Source organism: Sprattus sprattus (genome assembly GCF_963457725.1).
Source record: "Sprattus sprattus genome assembly, chromosome: 13".
Lineage (NCBI taxonomy): Eukaryota > Metazoa > Chordata > Actinopteri > Clupeiformes > Clupeidae > Sprattus > Sprattus sprattus.
In genome coordinates this window covers 16324484-16337590 of record NC_137911.1, presented here as the reverse complement: position 1 = coordinate 16337590, position 13107 = coordinate 16324484, and the positions used below count along the sequence as shown (strand labels likewise).

General features: G+C 43.8%; 1 protein-coding gene across 8 annotated transcripts in view; it reads left to right on the top strand.

Annotated features, from left to right (window-relative positions):
* Positions 1 to 9985, top strand: part of trim9 (tripartite motif containing 9) — a gene marked incomplete at both ends in the record, with an annotated part of 36807 nt that extends 26822 nt beyond the window's left edge. For 2 of the 8 annotated variants that reach the window (XM_080850326.1, XM_080850325.1), the window contains 7 exons: positions 1205 to 1315; positions 1752 to 1914; positions 2448 to 2593; positions 5441 to 5579; positions 8284 to 8587; positions 8952 to 9114; positions 9908 to 9985. In XM_080850326.1, coding sequence (XP_080706452.1) covers positions 1205 to 1315; positions 1752 to 1914; positions 2448 to 2593; positions 5441 to 5579; positions 8284 to 8587; positions 8952 to 9114; positions 9908 to 9985 — 1104 coding nt within the window. Of the gene's footprint in view, positions 1 to 1204; positions 1316 to 1751; positions 1915 to 2447; positions 2594 to 5440; positions 5625 to 6702; positions 6742 to 8283; positions 8588 to 8951; positions 9115 to 9907 lie in introns of all 8 variants that reach the window. The other 6 variants (XM_080850329.1, XM_080850328.1, XM_080850324.1 and 3 more) reach the window with 5 other exon arrangements.
* Between the last annotated feature and the right edge of the window lie 3122 nt (positions 9986 to 13107).

The following is a 13107-nucleotide window of genomic DNA, read 5'->3' as shown; positions in this document are numbered from 1 at the left end:
GTACGTCACGTATTGTTTTTTCATTATGCCTGGGATAAGATATTTCTACTCCCTGTGCTAGTGGATAAGAGCACCCACACATTGGCCAGATCTCTGTGTCACATGCTTATCTCCTAAACAAACCAAGTGTCCTGAGCTCTAACTAGAGATCTCGTCTTACTATGCCACGCCACAGGCCACCCTGTGCATGGAAGCATGTTGTGTCCAAAACGCACCAATTGAGGAGCCTCTTCCCTCCTCAGAGGTCTCAAAACCTGGGAAGCCCCTTTCTAAAGTGTTAACTGTGGACTGGGGAATTCCATGCCAGTTGTGTGATTGGGTGAGTGTGTGTGAGGTTGTTTTTGTTGTTGTTGTTGTTGTGTCGGTGTTTCTGCAGCGGCATCCCTCTCTTTAAGGCAGGACAGTCAAGCATCTTCAGCCCAAAGCCACTGCACCATGAAAGCCTGCAGGGCTAGATGCAGAGAATCACTGATGCAGTTACCTAGCAACGGCCCCTCAGCAGGACTGGTGATTCCAAGGCGCTGTTGTTGAGGAGACTGGAAATAGCATTGTTCTCTAGCAATAACACTATCCTCTTTTTGGTGTTACTCTTATGGGGTTTTAATCTTGTTACTTGTGTATTTGACTTTAAGTCTTCAACTATTCAGCTTTTAATGTGTTATTTTTAATGTTATTCCCTCCACCAATTATCATATTATCATTATTTGCAGTGGTGGTAGTAGTGTAATTTAAAATGAACAGTAGTAGTAGAAGTAGTACCATTTAACAAGAACAGAAGCATTGCAAGAAGTATGCATGCGTGTTTCTGTGTGTGTGTGTGTGTGTGTGTGTGTGTGTGTGTGTGTGTGTGTGTGTGTGTGTGTGTGTGTGTGTGTGTGTGTGAGAGAAAGAGAGATTTTCCCTGAGGAGAAGAGGAATGCCTGGCTATCCAAGCGCAGTGACATTCATTAAAGCTGTGTCGACAGTGTTACCAGAGGGGCCATTGAACAAGAAATACGACTGTGCCTGCTGTTCCCCAACTCGCTTATTTTTCTCACCACACACACGGATCTTATTATTATTTGCTCACTTTTTACCCCCTCTCTCTCTGATCCTATTACTCCCTCTCTCTCTCTCTCTCTCTCTCTTTTCTGCCCCTCTCTCTGTCTCTCTATCTCTCTCTCTCTCTGTCCCTCTCTCTCTCTCTCTCTCTATGTGTGTGTAGGTGGTGAGGGATCAGATCTCCCACTGCACAGTGAAGTTGAGGCAGACTACAGGCCTGATGGAGTACTGCCTAGAGGTCATTAAAGAGAATGACCCCAGTGGCTTCCTGCAGGTACCCAATACTGCATGAATGTATGTATGTATGTATGTATGTATGTATGTATGTATGTATGTATGTATGTATGTATGTATGTATGTATGTATGTATGTATGTATGTATGTATGTATGTATGTATGTATCTATGTATGTATGTATGTATGTATGTATGTATGTATGTATGTATGTATGTATGTATGTATGTATGTATGTATGTATGTATGTATGTATGTATGTATGTATGTATGTATGTATGTATCTAACATTCTGTCTGTCTGTTTCTGTATGCCTGCTCATGTATCAGTTTATCTGTCTATCTAAGCATTTACACTAAGAACTCTATTTCTTGCATACTAATGGACCTTGGTGAATGTGTCCTTTGCGCGCCTCTCCCTTTTCCCTCTTTGCCTCTCTCTCTCCCTTTCTCTCCTCTTCTCACTTTCTCTGTCAGATCTCGGATGCTCTGATCCGGAGGGTGCACATGACGGAGGGTCAGTGGGGGAAGGGCACTATGACCCCCCGCATGACCAGCGACTTTGACCTGACGCTTGACAACGGGCCACTGCTTCAGTCCATACACCAGCTGGACTTTGTGCAAATGAAAGGTAGCTCGTGTGTGTGTGTATGTGTGTGTGTTTAAGAATGTGCATGAGATGTGTGTGTGTGCATGTGTGTGCGTGTGCGTGTGCGTGTGTGTGTATGTGTATGTGTATGTGTATGTGTATGTGTATGTGTATGTGAGTGTGTGTGTGTGTGTGTGTGTGTGTGTGTGTGTGTGTGTGTGCATGTGTGTGCATGTGTGTGCATGTGTGTGCATGTGTGTGCGTGTGCGTGTGCGTGTGTGTGTGCATGTGCATGTGCGTGTGTGTGTGTGTGTGTGTGTGTGTGTGTGTGTGTGTGTGTATGTGTATGTGTATTTGAGTGTGTGTGTGTGTGTGTGTGTGTGTGTGTGTGTTTGAGAATGTGCATGAGCTGCGGATGTGTGTGTCTGTGTGTGTGTGAGTGTGTGTGTGAGTGTGTGTGTGTGTGTGTGTGTGTGTGTGTGTGTGTGTTTGAGAATGTGCATGACCTGCGGGTGTGTGTGTGTGTGTGTGTGTGTGTGTAAGGTGTTTGAGTTTGTGTAAATGTAACTCCTCTCTTTTTATAGTTCCGGCCGCTCCGATCCTTCAGCTCGAAGAGTGCTGCACTCAGAACAATAGTGCTACGTTGTCGTGGAAACAGCCCCCTCTCTCAACCATTGTAGTGGAGGGGTACATCCTTGAGCTAGATGATGGAAACGGGGGTGTATTTAGGGTGCGTACACACACAAGCATACACAGACACACACAGAATGCATACACACACAAATGCAACATGATTTGTACATTTAGGCTACAAATCTACACATACTTCATTTAGTATATAAGTGCACAACATGTGCACACCACTAGCACGTACTGCCTACAAGCCCAAGGCCACATGCACACACATGTGACATTTATACCGAGATGTAGCATTATTTTTCTTTAAAGGGACATAAAGGGTCATCCTTTAAAGGACAAGTCCTTCTAGCCATCACACACCACATAGGAATAACTGTTAAAGTGTGAAAACACACACACACACATACATATATACACATACACAAACACACACATCCACAAGCGGCTTGAAATTAAACCTTTTTAGTCAGTAAAGGCCAAGCCCAGCATCACCATACTGTCCACCAATAGCAATGCACTTCACCATTAACCTCATCATTATTCTCTTGGTGGAGTCCTTCATTGTGTCCTGGTACAAGACACTCTACAGTTGGTCTTTAAGCCTGATCATAGGGGAGACCAATCCTGCCCGCAGGGGTTTTAAACTGTGTGAACTTGTTGGGTGTGTAACTCTATTCCCAACCACCTCACCCAGATGCTGATTGAACATGTACCACAGGTGGCCTCTATAGTCTGTCTACAGGCAGGTACATTTAGGTCATGTGAATAAATCAGGCCATTGATAGGCTGTTTCCAGGTTAGTAGATAGCTTGCAGCACAGCTGGCAGCTCAGACACTGGAATAAAGCATGAACATGGATGAACATGCTTAGTCACACACACACACACGCACACACACACACACACATAAATAGATTCACACACACATACTCACATCTGTAATCTCCTATGTTGATCTTTATGTTTACTCTCTCTAAGAGCTAAGCCACTGCTAACACAGAGACCTACCTCTACGGAGCAGCAGCGCACAATAACACAGTGTCAATAACAGAAACCTAAACCACAATGGGACAAGGAGAGGCACGGCAATCAGCAACATATGGTCTTACCCCACCACCACCACCACCACCACCACCCCCATCCAAACATGCACACTCTCGAGATACACAACCCATATGGTCATGCACACATACACACATGCATGAAATGGCATACACATAAAAAATGATTGATTATAAATAGTAAATGTTTTGTATACACATGCCTCATTGCACTTGTCACAAAAAATTGAAGTCACAAAACCTTGTGATACAAGGTGGTTGCATCCAAATGAAAAATCATATAAATTCCTTCTGGTTTTGTGCTTTTCAAATTGGCCGTACACGCTAGTTCTAGAAGAATCAGTTTACTGAAGTGGAACCACAAAAAAAATCAGAATTAAATACACACCTACAATTGAATTCCCATGGACTATTACATAAGTATGGTAAATACAGAAACACACACTACCAACGTGGCTCTTTGGCACACACGTGAATGCACTAACATGTCCCTGTGCTCTCAGATATCTACACAAGGGCATGCATACTGACGCACTCTCACTTCCCCACCACTTCTACTCTGATATACACTGACATACTCAAAAGTGCAAACACACATACACCCACACTCACTCCAAACTGGCTCTGACTGCATGTGTAAAAGGGCATATGGTGTGTCCATGACCATGAGTTGTGTGTGTGTGTGTGTGTGTGTGTGTGTGTGTGTGTGTGTGTGTGTGTGTGTGTGTGTGTGTGTGTGTGTGTGTGTGTGTGTGTGTTACTGTGATTCACACTTGATCGTCAGTGGAACTCTACACAGATCATCTGCTATTTTAAACACATTGTGTGGGATGGTTTTCTCCCACATTATTTCTCTCTCTCTCTCTCTCTCTCTCTATCTCTCTCTCTCTCTCTCTCTATCTCTCTCTATATAACTCTTTATCTATCTATCTATCTCACGCTGCTTCTCTCTCTCTCTCTCTCTCTCTCTCTCTCTCTCTCTCTCTCCATCACTCCCACTATCTCGTGCTCTCTTCCTCGCCCACTCTATGTGGAGTAATTATAGACTGAGAGAGATCTTCAGAGTGTATGGGGTTTTGCAGTGGGCTGCGTGTGTTATACAGCACGACGTGCACAGCCCCTGCACTACAGCTCTGGGCCTCTGGATTCGTTTGAGCTCACACTGTACCTTCCCGAAGCCATGTTGCTCTTCTCTCAAAACCTGGATTGTTCCCCAATATCTTTAAACATCCTCAAATGTAAATCCTCAAATGTCATCATGAACAGCCTGAAATGGTTCCACATGAAGCTAATGGCTTTTGAGCTAATAGCGTTTGTGCTTCCTACATCCCACAATATAATGTTGTTCCAGCAAATATGACTATGGCAGGAGAATGATGGGTATTACCATTTACCTGGAACCTATGAAGTAGACATATATGTACTACGTATGAGCTCTAACAATACTGTGAGACACTGCAAAAGCATAGCAAGTATATTAAGTGCAAAAGACCGGTTCGTTATTCAGGTCCTGGTTGTATTCAGAGAATTAGATAATAATTAAGTAGGCGCTCAGCGTTCTCTGCCAAGCCATTTAGCTGTAATTGATGTCCAGTAAGGGGAAGGTAATAAAGATGCTTTTGAAAGAGCCTCTGGCAGCTTTATTGAGTTTCACTGGGGCTGTGTGAGGGAGGGAGAAGAGCTCTGGGATTGTGCTGTTTGTCCAGTCATTTAGACACAGACTGGACACTCATGAGAATGACTTAGCATGGACCAGGGGAAAGACCTACTAAATCCTGTCTTTGATTCCTCTTGTGTGTGTCTGTGTATTCTTGTGTGTGTGTGTGTGTGTGTGTGTGTGTGTGTGTGTGTCTGTGTGTCTGTGTGTGTATTTTACAGGAAGTGTATGTGGGCGCAGAGACCATCTGCACTGTGGATGGCCTTCACTTCAACAGCACCTATAGGGCCCGTGTTAAAGCCTTCAATGGCAGTGGCGTCGGCCAGTACAGCAAGACTCTCATCATGCAGACCTCTGAAAGTAAGAGAGCACACACAAAGACTGATATCAGACACGTACTCAGACATCATACACAAACATCAGTAAACACATAAACTCATCCACAAATTCAACATCCAACGTACATGCACACACATACAAGTTTATACACACTCATTAACACACACACAGACACACCTTTTCATATGCTGCTCATACATAAAAGTCTCCGCAAACAGTGTGCATAAATGCGCTTGCTTCTCCATTGACTGCTGCCACTGCTTATCCACAGGGAAGCTAGAGATTGTGCAGTTGGCCTGATGATGCTTATCTAGAGGCATGCGACTGCAATCACTCCATTCCCAGCCTAGAGTGTAGCCTGTGCATAATGCAGCCAAATAGTGTTGTGCACAAAGCATAGCCCCTTAGAAGCACTTAGGTTAATAGCCAGCGCTAAAGTTACCCTGTATGCTGTACGCTGAACGCTGAGTCTATCCCAAGCTGGCACTTTAGCTGCTGCTGCCACTGTTCTTTCCTCAGCAAGTGCCTTGATGTGTGCCATCTTCTTAAAATGGAGGATTCGGGCGCCTGCATGCTTCAGATTTGAGATGTCAGCCACTGGCAACATGTCAAATCTGATATCTGGAGCTGTAGATCTAGATTAACTAGAGCTTTACTGCAAATGAATAGCCCACAAGTCAGCAAATGATTTAAGCTGTTCCAGTCTCTTTGTTTTAATGACTCCTGCAGCAATTTGGCATTTTAAGTGGAGCTTTTAGCTCTTCAGTAATCTGAAACAGTGTGTTGTGAGCATTATAGATGGCAGGTAATAGCAGGTGCTTTAGCAGGTGTTATGCCCCATATTATAGCAGGTGTTGCAACATGTTTACAAGACTGTAATGAAGTTTCTATAACAGAGTGAAGATTTAGGAGGAGGCCACTAAGATGATCCAGCTTCCCTGATGAAATCTGCTTTCCAGTTTTCTCTCTCTCCTTCCTTCTGCTTCAATGTGTTCTGCTTTATCTCTCTCTTCTCTCTATCATTTCACTCGCTTCCCCCATCCCTCCACCCTTCTTTGTCCACTTTATCCCCACCTCCGTTCCCCTCTCTCTCCCTCTCTCTCTCTATCTCTCTTTCTCTCCATCTCTCTTCCTGCCTCATCAGCTGGACTCCCCCCATGCGATATTAACTCTCTTGCTGAAGGTATGGATGGCTCACAAACGCACACCACTTTCATACAAACTTAACTACTCTTTCCACATTTTCCCCTCTCCTTTGGTGTGTTCTGAACTGCATGCACCACCATTTTAGACCAATAGATGGCTCCCATCTGTATGTATGCATCCTTATAAGGCTGTTGTCCTCCCCTATCTAGCAGCATCTCCTTGACCAGCTAGCTGGCTGTGAAAGGATGCTGGTGCAGGTGGAATGCTAGCTGCAATGGTATACTGCCTGTAGGGATGCAAGCTGCCCACTCACTGAATGACTCATGTTTTTTGTATAGCCTGGCCTCCCGGTGTTGGAAGTTGTGAAGCATGTGTGTGCGCATGTGTGTGAGTGTGTGTGTGTGTATGTTTGTGTTTGTGTACCTCACACAAGCCCACAACCCAGGCTTTCTGCTAGCAGTCTGTTGGCAGGCTGCAGTGGAACGCAGTGGAATTTCAGATGAATGCTCCATTGGACCCACAGGTTTGGCAATAGCCAACAAGCCTGAATTCTCAGACAGGCAACCAGGCAACCATGTCAAGAAGTCACAGCTATGAATACTGCCTGTGGCCAACCGTGGGCTCTTTTTGCCATGCAGAACATGGTCTCAGTAATAAAGCTGAAAATTAAATCTATTTCAGAAAAATCCATTCAGTGAACTGATTAAATCAAAGGGAAGTCATTGAGATGGCGAAGGAGATACATTAGCTTCTACAGATGCGTAATCAATTTGGCCATCAGTATCTCAGTGATTTACAGAAAGTTGCTGTTTCAGCCCTTTCGAAAGTACTGGTCAATGCAGAAAGAAATCTGTTCCCTGTACATGACCTGATTCTGGAAAAAAAAAATATTGGCCTTGACAATAATGACTGCCAGACCAGAGAGAGAGAGAGAGAGAGAAAGAGAGAGAGAGAGAGAGAGAGAGAAAGCATTGACTAGAGTCTAGTCAGTGAACAAAGCTGCAAGCCCCAGGCATTCTTACACAACACATAGGCCTACTTCCACTCGTTGCTAATGCGGTACCTCCTCGTACAATTGTTCCCTATGTCATCCATTCAAATATTAGCGTCATCCTTTCTTTTCTTACCATACATTTGACATCTACACTCAAAAGGCCTTGCGGAAATCCATTAGTTCTGTATAACATTCATTTGTCTGAAGCATGTAAGATCTCTCAGGCGCTGATGCCTTTGATCAGAGAGACAGTTTATTCAGACCCATTCTGTACAGCACAGACCCCCACTGGAGAGAGGCGTGTCTTCCATCATTGCTGAGGGAAAGGAGGATGAAAGGGAATGGATGAAGATAGAAGGGAGAGGGTGGAGAGGTGGGCTAGAAAGGGGTGAAGACAGAAGAGAGAGGGACAATTGTAGAGAAGTAGAAAAAAACATGGAATGATCTCCAGTTGGGTCTAGTGTCTGGTTTGTTATCAAACGCGACAGCTTTTCGGGACTACCATTTCAAAAGGGTTAAAGTGTATGGTATTCTGTTTTGTTCGTGTGTTTGTGTGTGTGTGTGTGTGTGTGTGTGTGTGAACAGTCGCCTGGTTCGTCTTTGACCCTGCGTCAGCCCACCCAGATATCCTTTTGTCCAACGACAACCTGACGGTGACGTGCAACAGTTACGACGACCGGGTGGTCATGGGCAACACAGCGTTCTCCCGCGGCGTACACTACTGGGAGATAACCATCGATCGCTATGACAACCACCCAGACCCGGCGTTCGGCATCGCCCGCGGTGATGTGCTGAAAGACGTGATGTTGGGGAAAGACGACAAGGCCTGGGCCATGTATGTGGACAACAACCGCTCCTGGTTCATGCACAACAACTCACACACCAACAGGTGAGGCAACAACACACACTTTCATACACTTTGGAGTGTGTTTGTCACTGTGGCCTTGAGTGTGAGTAGGTTTGTCTCTTGAAGAACTTTTTGTACATATCTAAAAGACAAATGGAGAGAGGAAAGTAGAGAAAGTAAGAGAAAGAAAGAGAGATCGAGAGAGAAAATTGTAAATAGATTTGTGACTATATGTGTGTATATACTCTTTGTTTATGTGGTTCCCAGAGGTTCTCTTTGTCTTTATAATCAATCTTTTAATCAATACCATTGATGTAATGACCCTTTTATTAAACCCACTGTCATCCATTCTCTTTGTCCACTCTTCTACCACTCCTCCATCCCCCCTCTTTGCCTCCTCTCTCAGGTCGGATGGAGGGATCGGTAAAGGGGCAACTGTGGGGGTGTTGTTGGATTTTACCCGAGGGATCCTCCTTTTCCTCCTCAACGACGAGCAGCAGGGTCCCGTGGCCTTTGAGGGGCTGGAAGGCCTCTACTACCCTGCCATCAGTGTCAACCGCAACGTGCAGGTAAGACACACGCACACTTTCTCTTTCTCACTCTCTCTTCCTCTCGCCTTTTCCCTCTCCAACACACACACACAATCCCCCCCCCCAACACACACACACACACACACACATATCACATTGAGGTAATCCCCATACACAATAGAAACGAGACAACACAAGCAACAAAATGTACACACTGAACAGAGACATAAACTCCATACAATATCCATGCATAGAGAAATGATAACTGTATATGGAACACACACACACAAGAAGTTTTCTGCCACCACAGACCACACCATTTTGACAGTTCACAATCACTTTGTGAAAAGGCACAGTGATCTTATTCAGTCAAATACTTTCCAGGGTCAAAGTATGAATTTAAGAGTGCCAGTGTTTGCAATTATGCATGTTACAAGGACACCAAGCTGGACTGTCAACTGCTCATGCATAAAATGAATATTCATAACATGACAGGGACCTTTCTTCCTCATCAATATGCATGTAGGATGCAATTGAACAGATTTTGAGTTTATCACTCTGTGGCTCCACTGTGCCACCCATAGTATAAAGTATGTCATTACACCCTGAGAGGCCAGAGCGATTGCACACATTTAAAAAGATTGACACAGTGTTTTTGAGGTTGCTACTACACTGATGGACTGTATAAGTGGCATCACATATAATGTAACTGTTTAAGGTTTTAGGGGTGCTTTCTGACACCATATCTAAACTTTAATTCATACTTTTAACTATGAAAGAGCTCCATCTCATTCTGTGTGTGTGTTTGTTTGTTTATTTCTTTGTTGAGCAGGTGACGCTGCACACTGGGCTACCCATTCCTGACTTCTACACACCTGGAGACCCTGACCCCAACGGCTCTGTCTGTTAAAGCCAGTTCTGTCTACTCTGTGTCACCACAGCACCATGGCACCATCTCACCCACACCTCCATGCTCCTCTTCTGGGCCTCCTTACGCCAATACGCTCCTCCTCCCTCCCTTCAGCCTTTGTTGTGCATTGAAGCACACCGAAGCCCTCTCCTCTCTCATCTGGACTGCATCTCATCAGAGACTCACGGGCAGACAGAGGGACATTTTGGAAAATGGAAACGGCATACGTGTACTCTGCAAACAGCTTTTGTCTGTGTGTCTGTGTGTCTGTGTGTGTGTGTGCGTGTGTGTGTGTGTGTGTGTGTGTGTGTGTGTGTGTGTGTGTGTGCGTGTGTGTGTGTGTGTGTGTGCCGTCACAGACATTTACTTCACATACAGATAGAGTGTGCAACAGTGTTACGACACTTCCTCATTCTTGTTGTTATGCGTTGTGTCATGAGCACAAGTTCTGCTTGGACTCTTCCATTGTCCTACTCCATTACTAGCGCATCACTAGCATAGAGTGACCACTAGGGGGAATAATCGAGCACGTTAGGTGAATTGGCCGCAATAACTCCAGGTGGTCTCTGTGCTTTGCTCTGCTTTGCTTTGCTTTTGATGGTCTAGCAGCAGCTCTCTTCTCCTTTTCGCTTTTTATGTGTTTCTGTACAATGAGCAACTACCACGCAAAACAGCACTGACCCTCAGTCAGTTGCTAGGAGCATTTAGAGGGGGGAAGGAGGTGGACAACTGTCATTGGTGTAAGAGTATGTTTTCTAAGAGTGGAGAGGAGGTTGTGTGCGTCTGATTTACAACTCTAGAGTCTGAATGTTGGGTGTGTTCTGTGCTTCATGTTTGTGTCCTTGGGATCTCAACAATAACAGATTTCACAGTTCTTGAAAATTATTTTATACCCATCTAGGGACAAATTCCTGAATATTAAGAGTACTTATGTTTCTCCAGAGTATCTATAATTCCTATTATATTGATTAATATGATTATAATTGTTATTAATCTTCAGTGTCATGTTGGCACATGTTTTATGTGGTGCTCATGGTGTCAGGCTTTATACCGAAATTCCTCTGCTGGTGCCATGGGTAACCATGGGTATCTTTAGGTTACTGTGCGTAACCGTGGGTGACCAAGTCCTATGTTTTTATACTCGCCCTCTTGAAATACCCCTCTGTAAATGACCCATTATTCATCGCAATGTGGAGATACGCGTTAGGAGTCAGTGATGTTAAAAGCACTCTTGTTATGGCTGTCTCCCATCTGTTTTGTACAAAAAACACAAGAAAACAAGGCCCTTTCAGGTTGATGTAGATTTCTGTCCCATGTGGGTGTACCTTAAAATGCGACTATAACTGACCCCACATATCCCCCATCTTATGTGTACTGAACGGTATTGAACACAATACACTAAATAAGCACAAAATCCTTTCAAACGAAAGGCTGAGGTGCTGTGGCATGTGTTAATTGTGGTATGCTCCTGTTCCTGACACTTAAGTACTCAAGTGAAGTTCAGCTTTCTTTACACTTGTGGGCTGCTCAAGTATAAGGTGCTATCCACACACACACACATACACCTTGTGTGCCTCTTCACGCTGAGTACTTGATGTGAACAGGCAATGAGATATTTTTGTGGTGGCATAATACAGTTGTGGTGTGGAGTGTCATTGAATGGAGGTTGCTTTCAGAACTAGAAGTTTTATGATTGTGAAGTCACAATGGAAAGCTGTAATATTACAATTGTGATGTCATGGCATTAAAATAGAATGTTCCTTCTTTTTTATTTCATTTGGACTTTTTTGTCCAAATAGCCCCAACAGAAAACTCCTCAGAGCTAGTTAATACTGGCTAAGTGATACCCTCACACATGACTGAGCTGTGGCCTGATTATACACCATTGAGGCCTCTGTTTGAGAATCTTTGTTAGACTTGGAACGAGAAGGGATCCCCCCCCCCCAAACCCAGACTCAACCGGGGCATCCAACACAAGGAGCTCTGTTTTACATGTAGGGCACTCTAACTAGAGAACAGGGGTATTATTTTACCAATACATAACTTGATGTGGACACAGAATAGTCCTAATAGCTCTATCACTACACCTCAACTGCAACTCCACAATGTCTAAGTGTGGATCCTTCATTGGATCTGTGTTCTATACTGTACCTTTTACATGACATTACACTCGCCTTGAGACTGCTGCCTCAAAATCTCTTAAATCTGAGCTGCCAAAATGCAAAGCTTTCTATAGGCCAGAGAAGACTACCTGTTTAATTCCAAGCATAGATGTCTGCAAAGCAAATATTCTTATTAAACAGGTATAGGGCTGTATTGTGGTATTTAATACTAAAAAGAATGCAGTCTACTAAAGCATTACACTGTGCAGCTGCTAGATTTGACAAGACAAAATAAACAAAGAATATATATATTGTCATTTACTGCAAGAGAACAATGACTCTGCTCTTTGGGTGTTTCATTTGCCAAGTGCAAAACATTTACAAATATACAGAATCTATTTTGTGATGTCAGCTCAAGTATGAGTTTATTTATGCTTACACGAATGGAAGAACGCCCATGGTTGTATAGTTGGCTGTGACATGAAATGGGTCACAGACAGAAAGACAGCTGAATAATCTGAATCCAACCATGTTCTCTCAAAACTGAAGCCATGCTACTGGATGATGTGTGCTCGTGCTGTCCAGCCAATGATGTATGGTAGAATATAGAGTTCTTCGGTTGCTGTCGTCAACTGTCTTATTTATTAATTTACTCAAGAGGATATGAAGAATGAAATATGGTTATGTGGTTTATTATAATTATCGTTATTATTATTATCATTATTATTATTATTCGATGTTTGTATTATACTGTACCAGCACTTGGTGTTTTCTGTAACTGCAATTAGGCTACTAAATAAAATAAAGTCAGTGTGTTATCGCCGCCATGTACTGAGCCATGTATTTATTAAAATCTCACTGAAGATCATCTTGCCAAACGCCTACCTTGACAGGCCTGTCTCAGCTACCAATGAGAAAAGTGGAGGAGGAGACGCCTGATTAGGCAACCTTCTTCCTTGTATAAAGCACGATTCACAAAATCCAAATGCCGGTCCAAAAGTAGGGAGAAAGTTTTGAAGC